General features: G+C 39.7%; 1 protein-coding gene across 1 annotated transcript; it reads left to right on the top strand.

Annotated features, from left to right (window-relative positions):
- Positions 1-1,836: 1,836 nt before the first annotated feature.
- On the top strand, positions 1,837-10,144 carry LOC126470715 (uncharacterized). Its single transcript, XM_050098717.1, has 5 exons — positions 1,837-1,928; positions 7,880-8,043; positions 8,133-8,316; positions 8,419-8,683; positions 10,022-10,144. Exons 1-5 carry the CDS (start codon positions 1,837-1,839, stop codon positions 10,142-10,144), a joined length of 828 nt encoding a protein of 275 aa, XP_049954674.1.
- The last annotated feature ends 9,559 nt before the right edge of the window (positions 10,145-19,703 follow it).

The raw sequence follows: 19,703 nt of genomic DNA, 5'->3' as shown, positions 1-19,703 counted from the left end.
GCACCAGCGCCACTGCACTTCATAATCAAAACAGACTCATTACATGCCATTAATCACAACAAAATGCCCCTATGCTTGCATCTTTCTGCCAGCGAGTTAATTTCCTTCCCAGCAGACTGTCACCTCATTGTGGATACGGTAAACAAGTGTTACAATCTACCAAACCATCATACACGCCCACTTTCTTCTCCTACCAAAAACACCTACAGTGAATGTCTCCTAAATTATGATACTGGGTACAGATTTATAACTAATTTACCAGCTTCGCGTTGTCAGGTTTAACGACTAGGTATTCTGTTGCTACTCTTAAAATGAATCCTTAATGTAAACGCGAATATTCTGCAAGGCAAGTATCTGATGTTTCCATTCTTTCAGCTCCACCATTCAAAACGTGGTGAAGTATTCATTTATTACTTCCAGAGCATGGTCTTTGATAGAGACCATAATATTGACTGGGCTCATAAGTTTGGTCTTTTGAATATTAATTTTGAGGCCTACAGCTTGGGAACCATCTTTGAGCTCTTAAATTATTTTGGACAGTTTGTTTGTGTCATTGCTAAAGAGGATAATATCATCCGCAAAGCAAAGACATCTGAAACATTTGCTACCTCTATATCCCTGGGATAGACACTTTAACACATTCTTCTGAGTCAAGATGAATAACTTAGGTGAGATTGTGTCTTCTTGCCTGACAGGCCTCTCATGGGAACCTTTCTGACGATCCAATCTTATTTTATTTTCAGAGATTTAGTGACATTCTCGTAAGTGAAGCGTATTAATTTGGTATATCTATAGTCAATGTGGATCTGCCTCTCTATCTGAGTGGCCAGTGTAGAAGGCTACAATGTGGAGGACCCAGATTCGATCTTGATACTACCAAGGATCCTGCACTATTCCTCCCACCAAGGAAAAATCTTTGGTGGGAGGAATAGTGTGGTATTCACTCAACTTTGTGGTACCAACTGAACAGTTGCTTGATTGAGTAGTAGCGGCTCCATGGTCTTGAAAGTGTGCAGAACGGCAGGGAGGACAGTGTGCTGACCACATGCCCCTCCATACTGCATCTGCATGACACTGCTAGGCTTGAGACGACACTACGGCTTGGGCTTTCACGGTCTTGCAAGGAGCTTGTTTAAACAGCCAATGTGGGCTCTGTTCATCATCCTCAATACTGTCCAGGTTTTGATCGTGCTGAACGCCTTCTGCTAGACTATGAAGGCTATATGGTGTAGGACAGTGTACCATGTACATTCTTCTACCAAATTTCCAATGAAAGAATGGTCATTTGGTAATTTCTGAAATTTTTTGCTGTTGCCAGATATTGATACAACTGTTCTAGTTCTTCATTGGATGCAGTGGAAGCAGGTGTATAGGCACAAACGACTGTAATGCTAACTTAGCTGTCAACTCAAGGATCATATAAATCATTCTGTGAGAAATAGATATGGTCGTGGTGATAAGGAGTTAGCTGCTGTGAATTACCGGAGTTATGCCGCCAATATGCGAATTTACGCCCAAATTGTTGTATAATAGAAGGCGCACAGACTTGAGGGCCATAGTAGCTTGGTCTTTGAGCCTTGTCTCAGAAATTCTGAATATGTCCTGTTTGATTTTCTGCAATTAACGTTCCAAACAGCTGAGATGTTCTTTCCTTGTGTTTATTATGTTGTTTAATTTGATTAGTCGAATTTTATCATTACTCTCCCCCCCCCCCACCCCCACCCCCACTCCTCGACCCAGAATCAATAGGGCAAACTGACATTTCAGTGCAATATTCCGAACCTCCAGCTCTACCTGCCTGGGGTGTGTTTGCTTTAAAGTTCGACATGTTCGCTCATGGAAGGTTTGGATCATACGTTCTCACGCTGGTCCAATGTGAGTTCAGAACAGGTGGAGGGTGGTATAGAAATTAATAGATATGTGAATGGGTAAGGGTTTTATAGTATACCCCCCCCCCCCCCCCCCCCAAGGATAAGCAGATGAGGAAGAACAAATGGTCGTCATGTCACGCAGGGCAGGATTTCCATTCCCTGATATGATCCTGCTCGCACTATATCATGAGAGGGAGCCATCTACTACCGCAGCCGTCGCATTACATCTCAATAATCCTCATATGAATATTGTGATAGGGTGGAGGTATCATTTGCATGAAACCATCATTGACTAAGTTAATAACACCCTGTGCCGAGTGTGAAGTGCTGCGTAGAAAATTAATATCACTAAGCTTGGTTCTCTGTTTTTAGCGTACTGCAAATTGAATAGCTCTTCAGCAGAGATGAGTTTCACGAAGCACCAGAAGTGGTAATATTTTCGTCATTCCAAGTAGATGAGTTCTGTCATTTTTCAATATTTGTAGACTGAATGACAATTTTGCTTAAGGACGACTTATTCTAAACATTATTATCAGAATTTTGTTTTCCTTGTACCACATTCTGGTGACAAATGTGTCTCCTTTCATGTTCGCTGGTTTGACTTTCTCCACTCCTTCTTGAGTCCATTTTTTCGGTCATGGCTATGGTTTCCATGCACAGTAAACTTTCTAGATCTGGAACTTTATGTTATTCTTAGCCTACAAAGTCTCTCTGTAGATGTTCACGTTTTCCAATCAGAGCTGTGCTGTTATCTATTCATTTCTGTTCCTTTATTTTGAGGATAGTGCCAATGACAGCGCTCTTAAGAAATACATTTTCAAAGTCTATAATGAACAAAAGACGTGTGACCTACTCATAACGTTTACAGTATAACCACTGGAACGCTCCAAACAATTTAATCTGTCGGGTGAATGATCTTTTTAGTTTTCAGCAGGCTTAAGGAAAGGTGTACATGGTATTGAAATCTTAATTCCTGAATATTACGTTCCAATTCCACTTCTAAGTGTGATAAAAATAATTAACAAAAGCTTGCACGGGCCCATGCCTCTACATTGTTCTGTATTTCCTCATATTATTTATTCCTGTGGTGTTTTCTTCCAGTTTTATGTAGTGACAATGTGGGGAATATTTCAGTGTTTGGCAAATACAGAACTTCTACATAGGTGTGTGCATGGGAAAACTCAAAATCTGTATTATAGTCACAACTCTCTTATAGGAGAGCCCTAAGACAACATTTGTTTCCGCAGCTGCTGATGAAGTAGCAGCGTATGATGCTTGCTTAGTTTTTAACTGTGCTAATCTTTGCAGACGACGGACTCTACAGAGGCTAGGATTTGATCCTGGAGCTTTCATCCTGTTCATATTGAAGGAAATCGATAGCATGAGAACTGATGCAGTTGATACTATTGTCACTCAGTTTGAAAATCAGGTTAGCGTAAGACGACAAGCAAAGTAAATACTGCTTAAGGATGAAGAGGAGAATGTATATGGTTTGCAATAGTTCACCCAGATAAGATAAGGCCTAATACAAACTCCATCAAACTTTGATTCAGGTTTGCCATAACTTAAATTTTAGCAAATTTATGTATCTTTCCCTCACAAACCACTGACATTATAGCACTTAAATTTGGCATGCAATTAGTCAATACTACAGAGAAACATTCTGTGGAATGAATTTACGTTTACTACAATAGTAAGGCATTTGTATAAGAGGAAAGCCCTAAGATTTGGTATATTTTCTCTCACAGAAATTTAGGGAGCTGTCAAAATCCAGCAAAAGAAGATCTCAATGTTCTGTTCCACAGATATTTCTAATAATAGTAGATCAAAGTTTTTACAAAAGTACATTAATTTTGCTCTGACAGATGTTTCAAAAAAGTAACTTTTATACTCATCTTGTTGAAAAAAATTTCAGTTGTTTATAATTAAAAACATATAACATCAATAAGAATAAAAATGTGTGTGTGTATCTCTACAACATTCCTTAACAACTGTACCCAATGTACTTATACTGCCTTGAAAACTTTGAATTTTATAATGTTTTCTTCAAAGTATTGCAGCTTCACATACGCCCCCCCCCCTACCCCTTAAGACATAAAAACAAATAACTATGACAGTTATTGATTTGTTATGTTTATTTTGCAGTCAGTGCATCTCAATATTGTTTGTAAGTGTGCTCTAGTTCCTAAACTTAGTTACAGTAATGCAAATAAAGCTCACTGATGTATACACTGATGACCAAAATTAAATCAACAAAGCGAAATTTTGCGAGGTTGCATTCATTTTGCCACAAAACTGTAGAAATAGGCGATAGAAGAGTAGAAACAATATTAAGAATACAAAATGTCAACAACTGCAACATGCATAGGGATAGGCAAATATGTTCTTCGTTTTTTTCGCACACACATTCCGACAATTGCTTAATGTGCTCAGTATGGGGTGTGGCCACCTCTGGCGGTAATACGGGCCTGACAACGATGGGCCATGAAGTGAATGATGTCATCAGTCTCATGTTGAGGCAATAACGTCCATTCTTCCTGCAGAGTTGCTTTCAAGTCTTGGAGAGCGGTTGGTGGATGCTGACGTGATGCAACCTGTGTCTCTAGTGCATCCCAGGTGTGCTGTGTGCGTTTCAAATTGGGAGAGTGAACAGGCCACACCATGCATGCAATATTTTCTCTTTCCAAAAAAACATCAACTGCCCATGCTCTATGAGAGCAAGCATAATCATGTATCAGTACGAAGTATGGACCCACAGCACCTTGCAGCAACCCCATATGAGGTGTGAAGATCTCATCACGATACCTGACAGCAGTTAAACCTTCCCATACAAATTCATGAAGAGGTTTCCAGAATGAGATTTTCACTCTGCAGCGGAGTATACGCTGATATGGAACTTCCTGGCAGATTAAAACTGTGTGCCCGACAGAGCTCGAACTCGAGACCTTTGCCTTTCGTGGGCAAGTGCTCTACCATCTGAGCTACCGAAGCACGACTCACGCCCGGTACTCACAGCTTTACTTCTGCCAGTATCTCGTCTCCTACCTTCCAAACTTAACAGAAGCTCTCCTGCGAACCATGCAGAAGTTTCATATCAGCCCACACTCCGCTGCAGAGTGAAAATCTCATTCTGGAAACATCCCCCAGGCTGTGGCTAAGCCATGTCTCCGCAATATCCTTTCTTTCAGGAGTGCTAGTTCTGCAAGGTTCGCAGGAGAGCTTCTGTGAAGTTTGGAAGGTAGGAGACGAGATACTGGCAGAAGTAAAGCTGTGAGTACCGGGCGTGAGTCGTGCTTCGGTAGCTCCATGCTCTGACCACTAGTGCATAGAGTTTATTTATGTGAATGCAGCTGTTTGTGTTCTTTGCAGTAGTAGTATTCTTTGTATTGTGTTTGTTGCATGTGAAAAGTCAGCCATTGTAAAGAAATCCAGTTATTTTAATTAACAAAATAAGTTCATACACAGCTTTATTAATCTATCTTAGCAAACCTCCACTATCCGCATCAGGTTATAGGCCCAGGCATTGCTCGGTTTGCGTGAGGAAAGTTGTTATTTCATACAAACATTCGATATCCCGACTGTGACGTGTTCGGACGAAAAGAAGAGAGAAGTAGTCTGCAATAGCAGAAGTAGTGTCTCCAAAATACATCTCTAAGCTGGACGCGAAAAATTATCAGACATGGAAATTCCAGATAACTGCAGTCTTAAAGGCTTACGGAATTCTCGATGTTGTAATTGGTACTCGAGGTCAACCCAACGAAGACGACGGTGCCGCCTTGAAAGCGTGGATAAAAAAAAAAATGCAAAAGGTATGCTTCTGATTTCCACATCAGTCTGTTGTTTTGTGAGAGAGCCCATGAAATGTGGTACAAGTTGAGATCAATACATGAGTAACGGTCAGAAGTCAGTAAAGTAACAACAACTCAACGTTTTCATGAATATCGGATGAATGCAAATGATTCTGTAGTTGCACATGCAGCTAAAGCTGAAAATCTAGCATTACAACTCAGAAATGTTTGAGAAAAGGTTTCAGATGTAGCTGTAATGGCGAAAGTCAGTGCGTCATTACCATCAAAATTAACACATTTAAAACAGCTTGGGACAGTGTGCCAGCTAGTCAACAAAACGTGGAAACTGATAGAACGTCTCATCAAAGAAGAGTCCCATTTGAATATGAGGGATGAAGAAATTGGTGCATTTGCAGTGATGCCCATCAACAGACAAAAGGAAAACGTAAGATATCCTGATAAAACCAAAAGTTCACAAGAACGAAAAACAAGATCAGATGTGGTGTATTTTTACTGCAGAAGCGTGGTCATACAGCTCACGAGTGTCAGAAGAAAAAACGAGACACAGAGAAACGTAAGAGTGGCGAAAATGAATCCGTGTGTGCATTTATCGTGTCAGCAGATAACATGTGTCGAGTTGTCAAAGTCAAGAGACACATATGCTTAGTGATTTGAACGTGAGCAGTCAGATGTGTGGCTGTTGGACATTGGTGTATAGTGTCATATGACTTTTCGACGGGAATGGTCTTCTAAGTTCTGTCCAGTGACTTGGGAGCATGTGTTACTGGGCAATGATAAAGAATGCTGTCGCCGGTGTTGGTACTATTATTGTCAGCAAAGAAGTTAGTCGCAAATGGAGTGAGGCATGTTTCGAAAATGTTTTGTGTGTACCAGGTATCAAAAAGCACTTGTCTAGTGTCGGAGTATGCATGTCGAGGAAAATCACTGCAGATTTCAAAGAAGATCAAGTTGTACTAATACGTGACGGAGAGACTGTAACTGAAGGGGTGAACGAAGAGAATATTTATAGGATGTGTTTCGTGACAGAATCTACACTAGGGAGTGATGTTAATGTTGCAGTGACTGATCTGAAACAGTGGCATGAACAGTTAGAACATGTCAGTATACGAACAATTCAACAGATGTCATCAAAAGGTGTGGTCGAAGGACTAAATGTAAAAAACCAGGAAGATATTTTCTGTGAATCATGCCAGCTAGGCAAGGGACATCGGCTGAAGTTCAGCAACAAAAACACAAATCGTTCAACAAAACCAGCGGAATTTATTCATTCAGACGTGTGTGGGCTAATGTCAGTTGAATCAGTTAGTGGTGCAAAGTTTGTTTTGTCATATTCAAAGATGATGCAACTGGATACAGAGTTGTTTATTTTCTAAGACACAAATTCGATGTCATTGATCGGTTTCGTGAATTCAGTAATCATGTGTTGAACAAGTTTGGTCAGAATGTCAAAACATTACGTGTGGACAATGGCACTAAATACATTAATTATGGTATGAAACAGTTTCTGAGAAACCATGGAATTCAGTTAGAAACAAGTGCGTCTTATACACCAGAACACAACAGTCGTTCTGAGAGGTACAGTTGCACCATTCTTGGAAGTGCATGCACGATGTTGGAAGCCAAAGACCTTCCGAAGTTTTTATGGACAGAGGCGGTTAAAACTACTGTAAACATATTAAACAGAGTTACAACAAAACGTAATTTGGAGCAAACTCCATATGAGTTGTGGAATGCACGAAAACCATATGTTGGACATATTCGAGTATTTGGGTCAGATGCCTTCGCTCATGTACCAAAACAATTTCGCAACAAGTTTGATGCCAAACCCAGAAAAGTTGCACTTGTTGTTTGTCAATGAGAATCAACTTTATGATCTCATGAGTCACAAAGTGTATTGTATCGAAGGATGTCACATTCAATGAGGTTAGCAAAAGCTCAGCGTCTGCGCAACAAGAAGTTGATGACACATACTTAAACTTCAAGACTGACGAAGAACAAGACATCGTGGATTGGCACAAGCAAGTTATTGGTGGACCTGCGCAAGCACAGCAAGGGATGGAAATTTCACAAAATGATGTAAATAAGGATAAACTGAAGAGCAACCTACCAAAGTGCCGTCGATGCAGCTACGAGATCGTTCTATCATCCGCAAGCGAGCAAGATATGAAGCTGATTTTGCTCAGTATAATAATCCTTAAGCTTCAAAGAAGCAATTTCTGGTCCTGACTCAAAATACTGGAAAAATGCAATTGGAGAACTGGAAGCATATGAAGACAACAAAACCTGGAAGATAGTTCCTACAACTAATAGCCAGAGTGTTATTGACTCAAAATGGGTGTTCAAGGTTTTATTTGACCCAGATGGTAACATCACGCGGTACAAAGCACGGCTGTGCGCAAGAGGTTTCAAACAGGACTATGGTGTTAACTACAACTGTGTACTTTTTCAACAGTGATACAATATGATTCACTCAGATTTTTCATGGCAATTGTCGCATATAATGATCCAGAGATGGTAGAGTTCGATGTTCACACAGCATTTCTTTATGGAAGCCTTGAAGAAGTTTACATGGTTATACCTGAGGGAGTGGTGGTTAAAACAGAGAAACCTGTAGTCTGTGAACTTGAGAAATCACTGTACAGACTTGCGCAAGATCCTCGGTGTTGGAACAAGAAATTTATAGACTTTATTTCACATTATAGCTTTCAAGCAACTGACGTTGATTCATGTTTATTCAGTGGTGATGTTATCTTGTTATCATTATTCGTTGATGATGGCTTTATTGCATCAAAGTCAGTGGAAGCAATTCATAAAGTTGTTACATCACTAAAAGAAGCCTTTCAAATCACTGTCGGTGAAGGTCATTGCTTTGTTGGAGTGGAAATTGAGCGAGATCGTGTGGGAAAGATAATGTTAAAATGTCAGCACCAGTATATGAAAAGAATAATTGAGAAATTTGGAATGTCTGAAGCAAAAGGTTTAAGTGTTCCTGCTGATCCTGATGTGAGTCTGTTACCTAATGATAAAGAGTTCAGTGGTGAAAAAGTACCATATCGTGAAGCGATTGGATCTCTTATGTTTTTGTCAGTTATCTCTCGACCAGATATTTCATTTGCAGTGAACAGTGTGACCAGATTTGTGAACAGCAATACTAGGTGCGCCATGATGCTTGCATGTTATCGCGACTTCCTTGTACAGCATGTGATTCCTGCTTTGGAAGAGCGCAGCTGTGTGGGAACCACTGTTTTCATGCAAACTGGAAGATCTGCCTAATGCAATCTTCCATGAACGCCTTAACTCCAGAGGTTTTCTAGACACATGGCCTGCAAGACACCTTATCTGATTCCATATGACTTTTGGCTCTGGGCTATCTAAAACAACGTGTTTACCAAGGACATATTTGGTCTCTACCTGATATGAAAGTTAGTATACAACCATACAGTGGTCAGATTTCATTGGAACTGCGAGGAGCAACAGTTGATCACATTGTTTAATGGATACAGCATCTCATCAATGTCTCCAGTGCTAATATTGAACAGTAAGGCGTAAGTGGTGGTTAATAATATAATTGAAATTACGACTTTCTCACTTATTCGATCTTGCCTATCCAAGTCCATTGCATATGGAAATACATACTTCTTTCTTGGATTCACAGCGCCAGATTTGCAACTGGTGGCCACAATTGGAAGTAGTTTTTTCCAGCAGGCATCAATTCCCCATTACCGTATTACAATGTCTAACAAGTTTCATTGCCATACAATAATTACAGCCCACACTGGACCTTTGCAAGTAATTGCAGTTTAATTATAACCACCCAGTACATTCAGTTGTTCACTGTAGAAAAGAACTAGGTGGCTGATGGCCCCTAACAACTGCAAAGTGCTGGTCCACAAAATAGGTCAGAAGCATTTAACAGACAGGTTCATGCCAAGTAGTTCCCTGCCTATAGCGCTCTAGTTAGTTTGTGCCTCTTTAAGACATATGGAAAAACCGCCAGGGTTGCAAAGATCCGTGGATTTGTTGCTAAAGGCAGCACCCACTACTACCTGGCTGGCATTTACAAATGATCCAGTCAGTGCACTGGGCTTTGGAAGTGTTAGCAATGTTGTCTTAGATAGTGCTGTGTTCAAATCTTCGAATGCTTTAGATGCTTCCATAGACCATTCAGTTTTTCTGTTGTTAGAAGTGTTTTTTTCTGATGAGAAGCAGATGGGAGGCTTCTGCACAACTGCAATGTGCCATAAATGAAGGTAGTAAAAGTTCATCACGCCAATAAATCGCAGCAGGCCACTGTATGTAGTAGGTGTGGCAAATTTTGAATACATGAAATTTTTCTTGCAGTGGTGGCAATCCAGTGCAGGAGACATTGTAGCCCAGAAAAGAAATCTGTGCTTTAGCAATCATCCATTTATGTGTATTAATGAGGATGACAAAATCTTCATGACACTGAAAGAGTTGGCGTAAATATTTTAAATGTTATTGCAAGGATTTAGAAAAAATCAGAATATCATCAAGATAGCAAAAGACAAATGAGAGATCATGTAAAACACCGTGCGTGAATGTCTGACACGTCTGTGTGACATTTGTTAATCCATACAGCATGAAATTGTCGTGATATAATCCAAATGGTGTGATGATGGCCATTCAATTTATGTCATCCTTTCCTATTCAAATCTATGAGAATGCCTTAGCACAATGACGCTAAATATAGGCGCACCAGTAACTGCATAATTAAAATCGGCAATATTTTGTTCCAGATAGTGGTCTGGTTTTGTCAGAGTATTTAGTGCTTGGTAATTGCGATATAAACTCCACACACCATCTTTCTTTTCAACTATGCAGTGTGGGGATGCCCAGTTGCTGACACAGACACAATGCCTTATGCTAACGTCTTGTTAATTTCTTTTTGTGCTGCTGCAAATTTCTTCCGAGGTGGGTGATGTGCACAGCAAAATACAAGCTATCTGGGTACGGTATTGATATGATGCTGCGTTGTGCGGCAATGTTTTTCTCATGCTTTGGCTGGGTCTGTCCATGCAGAGAATTCATTCAACAACTGTGTACATATAGCGTCGCTGGATCTGGCACCTAGTTCACCTATCATGGATACTGTAGCAGAAGAAACAGATTGCTTGGTCCACATTTGCTGAAGAACGAGACTTGTGGATCCACTGAATACACAATAGAAATCTTCATGTGGGCAAGAGAGAGAGAGAGCTCTGGCACAGTCAACGTGACAGGTAGAAAGTGTTTGTGTTAGCACTCACTAAACAACCATTAATCAGATATAGCTACACCTTGAAAACTCTTAGAAAGCCAGCTTCTATGGTTGCACCACTGACAGCAGCGTTGACGAACTTCCATTCGGCATGTAAGTAGGAGACAAACGTGACGAAGTGTCTCGTTCATCATAGGTGATGAAGCAGTTATTGTTTTGCCGCCATCATGTTATGGCATGTGGCTGATGTTTGTTCAGAATAGAAGTACCACGGAAAAACATTAATTTCTGGAGTGGAATCCACCAGGAATGTGCATCCAATATTTCTGTCTGTAATAGACAGATGGTTAGCATTGCATCGTACACTACACTTATTTTTGTTATTTTCTGGGTGGTGTTATCTGCATGATGCATCTGTGGCCACCCACTATAGCTCATCGTGCCTGTTTGGGTAATTGCGCAGCATTGTACATTGTCTTGAATTGCGTCCAAACTTTCTGTGGAATCAACTTCAAGTTGTCTTTTTACGTGAAGCAGTTACACTGCCATCAAAGTTTTGTTCTTTGTGCATCCAAGTTTTGTTTGTAGGTACTGACCTATATGTGACCAGCCATTGATTTTCATTGACTGGTTTTCACTGCCTTAGCCATTTGCTGGTCGTGACTGCGGCATCTTCCTCGTGAAGTACCGAGCGAGGTGGCGCAGTGGTTAGCACACTGGACTCGCATTCGGGAGGACGACGGTTCAATCCCGTCTCCGGCCATCCTGATTTAGGTTTTCCGTGATTTCCCTAAATCGCTTCAGGCAAATGCCGGGATGGTTACTTTGAAAGGGCACGGCCGATTTCCTTCCTCATCCTTCCCTCACCCGAGCTTGCGCTCCGTCTCTAATGACCTCGCTGTCGACGGGACGTTAAACACTAATCTCCTCCTCCTCCTCCTCCTCGTGAAGTCTCATGATCTGGGGCCAGTAGCATTTACAGATGTCATGTGCATTCCGGGGCCAGGGGCATCTTCATTGTTCATCATGTACGTTCTGGGGCTGCTGTCGGAAGATGAAATCTGGTCACAGAAATCATTATCTTGAACGTAATCAGCCATTATGTCTGCCTTCTTTGCTAGATTTGTCAATCGCTGGTTAGTATCCGCCACCGACACAGGATGTATTTTTGCAGGAAGTTTGCTAAGACATGTCAGACGTAAAGCAGTTCCAGTCACGAGATCTTCACCTGCAAAAGAATGCAGTTCCCTCAGCACTTCAGATGATTTCAGTTGCAAGTAAGTGTGAGGTGAAAGCAGTTGGTTCAAACGTTCGTGCTCTGGCAGGGAATAACGTTCAATCAACGAGTCTTTCACATGTGCGTATGATTGTTCGTTTAGCACATTCTCAATGTTTTTCATGTGATCATTATCTAACTGTGCGCACTAACTCATAGTTGTCGAAGTCACTGGCCACTTGGTGTTTGTGAAAAATCGCTTCCACTTGAAGAAACCAGAATTAACTCTTTGTTGACCAGAATAGTGGGAGCTTCACATTACCGATGTTTGGTGAGGATGAAGCATTTTGCAAATCTAGTTTGATGTGGAAACCCGACAGTACATTTGTAGTCGGAATTGAAGTGGTTGGAGAAGAGAACAACAGTTTCTCCTTTAAGTGCTTTAGTAAGGGGCGTCAGTGTTGTCTCCATTGTCAATAAGAATGAGCATGCTGTTGTCATTAAATGTTTGTGTGTTCTTGTCCATATTTCACCAATGCAGGGTTTAAGCTTTACTGTTACGCTAACTACAAATGAGGAAATGATGTACGGAAAACATAACGATTCAGTGAAGATTTATTTGAATTGATCGCTACTAACATACGAGTCTACAAGACAACACGCAAAAGCAAACTGAGAGAAATATATCACTTCACGTAACTCTTAGCACTGTACTTAGTCGATTGGTCGATCTCGTGGTCACCACAATATAATTACTAGTACACAGTTCCTCGGTTTGTAGTGCTACAAAACGAGTGAACAAAGTTAGAACTCAGTTGTTAACGACTAATATCAACAGACTTAAAATTTAAGGAGCTCCTAAAACGTTTGTGGAATGCTGCTGGATGTCCAAAGTAAACCGAAAGCGTTTCGGGATTAACTCTACGTCAGTCCCGGATCTACGATGTTTCCGAACCAGGTCAAAAACTTGATAGTGGCGTCCCCAACTAAATTTCTCAAAAATATATTCATTTTGTTGCGCACATCTTTCTGAAGAGTTTGTTGTATAAAATATGTATGTGTGAGGAAATGGAAGACAAGTTATTTGGTCTCATGTGTGCCAGAGTGCAGTGCCACACATCTTGACACAGCTTTCTTCTATCGCACGTAACTGTATTTCGTACTGTGGAATTCAAACTTGTATATTTTGTAATGGAAGCTATCAAACCCATATTCAGGACAGTGGAAATTAAAGTGTTATGTGATGCCTCTCCTACTCTCTGTCGACGGGTTTGACAACCAACCCACTTTTTTTTTTTTTTTTTTTTTTTTTAAACCAGACCCTCACTGGGTGGGATTATTTGTGACTGGGAGAAAAAGAAGTTTTCAGAAAATTCGCACTGTTTGTTGCCTATTAGCTAAGAACTTTCTCTTTTGTGTGACATAAAACTAGTAAAGACAAGAGATAAGCAAGACAGTACACGCACTTCTACAGTCCTTAGGTCTCAGCATTTTTTTCTCTCTAATCTTGCTAAAGCCTTACACGGTGTGCTTTCCTTTCTGCGAAAGAATTTGTTGCCACAGTAAAGTTTGTCAAACTTTTTGCTACATGAAAAATCGTTGTCTAATACTGTAAAAGCTGTTAATACGGGTAGTTCCCAAGACTGGTGTGGTTTAATTACGTCTATTTTGTCATACGCCAAATAAGCGAGACTATTTTGACACAAATAGTCATTTTTTATCTACCTCATTTACATAAACAACACGATAGAATATAATTCACGTAATACCAATATCCAATGCCTATTATGTCTATTATAAGCAGAAAGTTTTATTTGAGGAAATAGTTTCAAATCTGAGTTACATGCTCCAGTTCCTCAAGCATGAATCGAAAGGTTGTAGTTGTAGGAAATTTTTACATAAATCTGGAATCGTCATATTCTTCCATATAATTTGTGGGATGTCCCTGTTTCTCCTCCTTCCAACAATCATATCATCACCAACTCTGTAACTATTCCTGCCATTGTCAAAACTTATTCTCCGGTTAACTTCACTAACCCTGCGAGAGTCGTCAGTTTAGTTATCTTGCGTTTATTCTCAGATCAGCCACTATTACGCGTTCGTACAACGCGTTTTCGCGCTATTCCGAGAACAGAAGATAAGCGGTTGCTACCGGGGACTGTACAACTGGCCCTTACTTGTGTAACGATCTGGCAAAAATTTTGTGTCAAAATTTCATTTTCTTGGCTACACCAAGAAGATAGGTAATCTTTCTTACCAGTTCTTCATGTCAGTAGTTTACTCCAATAGGGATTTCGCTAATGATTATGACAACGCTTATCATTGTACACCCAGTCAACCACATAAACAGCGATTGGCATTCACCCCTTGGGGTTTATTCGGCTCAGATCTTATACCACCCTCGCCTTTTGTCTGCAGGGAGTTTCGTATTTCTGGATGCGACGGGGATTTCCCTGGCAGAGACATCTCGTACACTATGCACGCATTAGAAATCAACTTATGATTCGTTCAGAAAGAATGTGTTCAAACTTGTTCAAAAACCAATTGCGATGCGTTTCAAAACCATATGAATAATGGATAGACCAACGTACACTGGGTGCTAGGTGCTTTGTGAAACAAGGGTTTTTTCTTGAATAATATGAATTTGGTCCCCTCTGAAATTGCCTGCCCTAAGTAAATTTTGCGCAATAATATGGAATAGTTACTCGATCCAACATGCGTGGATGCAGTTATATGGAGCTTTGGCATTTAAGAGTTTCGGAAGAGAGACTGATTTGATTACATTAAAGAGTTAATAATATTGCCGCGCACACTGGCAAAGTTTTTATGGAGAAAATGTCAAGAGGCGATTGGAAGACGTTTTTCGCCTTTCTACACAGGCTGCAATTCTTACAGCAATATCTTATCCACGATTTAAAAACAAATCGTCCACCCATATCGCTGTCCATGACGAAGGGAGGTTTACAGCAAATTACAGACAGCCAAAGGAAGACGGATGAAATTGGGTCACAAGATTCAGATGATGTTGTGACGAAACGAAAATTTTGTTTTAGATGTAATTTGGGAAGTGAAGCTAACGTGGAATAACAACGAATTATTTGCGAAAAACTACCACTGATTTCTCAATTTTTGTCACAGAATATTGGGAGCTGAAAATCATAAATAGTTATCATGAAATAAAGACGAATTCAGGAGCCGTACTGATATATTGTGTGCACGAGTCTAATATATTTTCTTCGGTGTCACAACGGCAAACCTTTCAAAATTATAAAGTTTCTGAGGAGAAGGTTGACAAAATGAGTTGTCCTGAAACCTAATTTAAAAACAACAAGAAGTACATTCGTTTAATAAACGACAAAGAACTTCAGCAATAAATGTCATACACTTTCAAAATTATTTATTATTTGTTAACACTTTTTATTCAAAGATGACGAATGAAGGATTTTATTCATGTAAGTGAATAATGTTTTGAATAATATTGGTTATTCACAAATGACAAATAATTTCTATCTGTATTCGCTATTGGAACAAAAAATTCTGGTGGTAAGTGAAGTGAATGAAGTACACGTACACTGCAGATTCACAGACTATGTGCAAATGATTGCAAGCATGAGAGATCCGTGTGGCAAAGCCTTCTGCAGCAGTCATTAGGCAAAGCAGCATCGGTAATCTTCGCCAACTTCCACCAAAGTATGCGAAGTATATTTTTGCTCTCTCCCACACTGTAGTCGAGTGAATGGAAGGTGAAAAACTGGCCCGCCAAAAATATAGTGAAAGAATAAATATGTACTCAAATTATTTATAAAATATTTTCTGTAAATCACAATTCGTTTGAGCGACACCCTTATAGTTTTTTTCTAGTAGTATACAACTGCCTGTTGAATAATTAGAATTCTTAATGCTTAGTTACAGATAGATTAAATACGTAGTTGCCATGCTGTAGAACGCAGGAGTGAGTGCTGACGAGCGAAGACGAAAGGAAGCAAGCTGGCCGGCTGGCAAGCTCTGTACACATGAATGCAACACAAAAAATTTATTTATTGAACAAGGACATTTTATAAACCTATTCCAGAGTCTGGCAACCTCTATTAAATTGGAGAAGTCATATTCATTTAAGCACAATTTTGTGTGGTCGTAACTCGAACGATAGCTTAAAGCTACTTTATGAAATTTTGGGCGAGTTCAGTTGGCGGTGGCGATCTTTTTGACATTACATTAATATACTGTTACATTGATTGTATACATTACATTTATAAATTGTTACATTTTTATATAGCATAACCTTAGACAGGGAAGTCACTCCTTTGCTGCACGTCGGCTCATGCTGTGTGCCGGATTTTTGTGAGGAACGAATCTAAATATACAAATTTTATCGCCACTTCGACAGTAGTTGTTGCGATCTGGTACGGAGCGTTTCGTTACTATCGAGGCTTATAATGTTTTTTTTTTTTTTTTTTGCATCGATATGGATCCAAAAATGCGTAAAGTTGATAGTGGAAATAGGAAGTTTTTGACTGATCGGACAGAACAATATTGTTCTGCGCTGCCTGATAGGCCTGGAGCTGTCTCAGTTTGCCTCATATGTCGAAGAACTGTTGCTCTCGTCAAAAGTGCCAATTTAAAGCGACACTACGAAATAGCTCATCAGCAGTTCCATAAAAATTTTCCTCTGGGTAGTGAAGCTTGCAAAGAAAAACTCCAGGCATATCTAGCTCTTACAAGACAAGCAGGGCCCTCCTAGTTCGCTCTATGAGCGAGCAAGAAAAATCTGCAGAAGCAGCAACGCGTCTGTGTTCGACGCTAAACAAACACCAGAAACAATTTTCTGACTGAAATGGTGTAAAATATATATATATATATATATATATATATATATATATATATATTGGAAATGGCATTGACGCTTTTGAAGAGGAAAAGGATGTTGTTGCAACAATTCGGGGTAATCCATTGTCAGCAAGAAGTAATACAAAAAGAACCGAAATTTTGGCTGTTGAAAATAAAGGTAGGTTGCTCGAGCGTCTGCAGAATGCGCCCTGCTACGCCATAGCACTAAATGAATTGTGCGACGTTGTTGATGAAGAACGAATGTCTATCATTTTCATGCGATTTTTGAAAATTGAAAGCAAAGAATTTAGGGAAGAATTACAAGCAACATTACCGTTGAAAGGCAAGACTCGCAGAGAAGATTTAGGCCTATTCAAGACTTTTGATGACTTCATGACAAAATCAAAACATTAGTTATGATAAAATGGTGTGTCTTAACTGTCAGGGCCCCAGCAATGATCGGCAACGAAAGAGGAATAGTAAAGAGAATCAAAGATAAGAATGCTGGGCTACTAGTCTGTGCATAGTTCACGAGGCAGCCCTTTTTGGAAAACAGTGTGACTCTGAAAGAAGTAATGGGCAGATTTTATCAAGCTGATTAACTGTACGAGATCTCTCTCTGCTCTACGGCACAGACAGTGCATAGAATTTCTTTCTGAGTGTGATTCGGCGCTTTCTGACTTACTGAAATACAACAATGTTCGTTGACTACGTAAACATCAAGTGATTGAACGTTTTTAGCAAATAAAAGTAGCATCCTTCTTACGAAACGGATTCACAAGGAGCAAGAAACAATCTGAGTTCCTAGCAAACTAATGCAGTGCGCAAGCTGTGGCTTTGTTGAAGGACATTCTGAAACATTTAAATGCGCTTAGTAGCAGGCTACAGTGAAATGCGAAATTAATATACGATCGGATACGAAGTGTGTCTTCTGTGCGTCGCAAGTTGGGTATCTTTCAAAAAATCATTGTAAGTCGATTACTTTGTCACTTTTCAACCATTTTTGAATATAAAAATAATTCTTAAACAGACATTTCAGTATTCTAAAATTTTTTGTCAGATCTTAAGAAGGAATTTGTAGCAAGATTCCTAGACTTTTCAAAGATGGAGAAGCTGTCGCGGTTCTTAAAATAGCCTTGTGAAGTTTCTCCAGCTGCGGAATGAACGGATGTGACTGCGCAGTTGTATGGAGATAATACATTTGCATAAAGAGATTTCCTTACAAACGTATAAAATAACAACCGCTGAAGAATTTTGCAGTAAACATGTCCCAGAAAAATATGAAAATTTCAAAAAATACTAGCCGTGTACCTGGCTACTATGATTGGTGTCACATATACTTGTGAAATTTGATTTCCAAATTTTTTAAGAACAAGTATCGCTCCAGATGAACGGCCGCCCACCTTGTAGACACTATTCGCATAAGCTGCTCTCCACGTCATCCTAAATTTAAGAAAATGCCTCAGGACCGCAAATGCAACCTCTCCTATTGGTTTTTGAAACAAATAGGCGTGTCTATTGTATTTTTTTTTTTATTTTGCGAGTGAAAATTAAAATGGTACTGAATACACGTTTTGTATACTTTTTCAACGGAAATTTGGCTATCTTTTGTATTCCAATTTTCTGTGAGTGCTCAGTCTGACATGTCTTGACGAATCACAAGGAAGTACCTTGGGTCAGACAGAGGTGTTGTTTCTGGATACACTTTAAACATATTTCTTGGTACACCCACTGATTAGGTAGTCATGCTATATTCATTAATTTAGAATCCATTTTCCAAACACACACCATAAATATTTCATCACCCTGCTTCAGTCCACTAAATCTAATTCACTTAGTACACATTCCCTGTGGCAAGGTAAACCACATTTCTCCATTGTGATCCCATTCTGGTATAGAAAACCTTTGACTGTTTGGGAAGAATAGAACAAAATGTTTAAATCAGATTTGGAGACATGTCAAAATAGACTAACAATTAAGGCGACTGCCTGTGAAAAGCATGATATTCAGGTTTGATTTCAGTATGCTACTAGTATTCTTCAATCACAGCCTATTCATTTATTGATTTTACAACACTACATGTATCTTCTGGGATGTATATGAAATGTTCCAAGCTCCTCAATTTCCTGCTTGATATCAATTTGTACTATAAATATTGCAGGAATATAATCACTGCCAACCTGTGGCAAGCCCTCTGCTGTAACACTACAATGGCAATTCACTTATCAGTTTACCTGCTTGCTTGCTGAAGTAGCTTATTAGATAACACTACACTGAGTAGATGTTTCAATCTGCCCACAACATGTTAGAGAGCTGGTCACCAGGAACTGAGCTAACTGCCAGTGATGTAACCACCAGCCTACAGACCCCCCCCTCCCCCCAATGTCAATCTTGTGCCCTGCCAAGTACACCAGGGGAATGCACACGTGCTACAATCTCAAAATCAAAGGTAGTGTGCTTTAGGCCCTTATAATTCAAAGCACATTTAACACAAACATATGGCCAACCATCCTTTTATCATTCCACCTATTGGCTCACTACACAGGAAATCAAAGCTGCTTGTCTTTTGGAAATGACTTGCCACATAAATTATGAAATAAGCTAATCATCATCATCATATTTAGTTTTGGTTAAGGGATTCTTGCCTCTTCCAATTTCAAGCGGACTGCAGCTGATCTTTCCATCTTTTAGGATATCTGACATCACTTTTTCCCTTCAGGTTTATTATTAATTCATTCCATATCTTTCTGTACTGTTCTATT

This window comes from Schistocerca serialis, chromosome 3, assembly GCF_023864345.2.
Source record: "Schistocerca serialis cubense isolate TAMUIC-IGC-003099 chromosome 3, iqSchSeri2.2, whole genome shotgun sequence".
In the NCBI taxonomy this organism is placed as follows: Eukaryota; Metazoa; Arthropoda; class Insecta; order Orthoptera; family Acrididae; genus Schistocerca; species Schistocerca serialis.
Note: the sequence above shows the minus strand (reverse complement) of the source record. Positions and strands in the feature narration are given on the sequence as shown.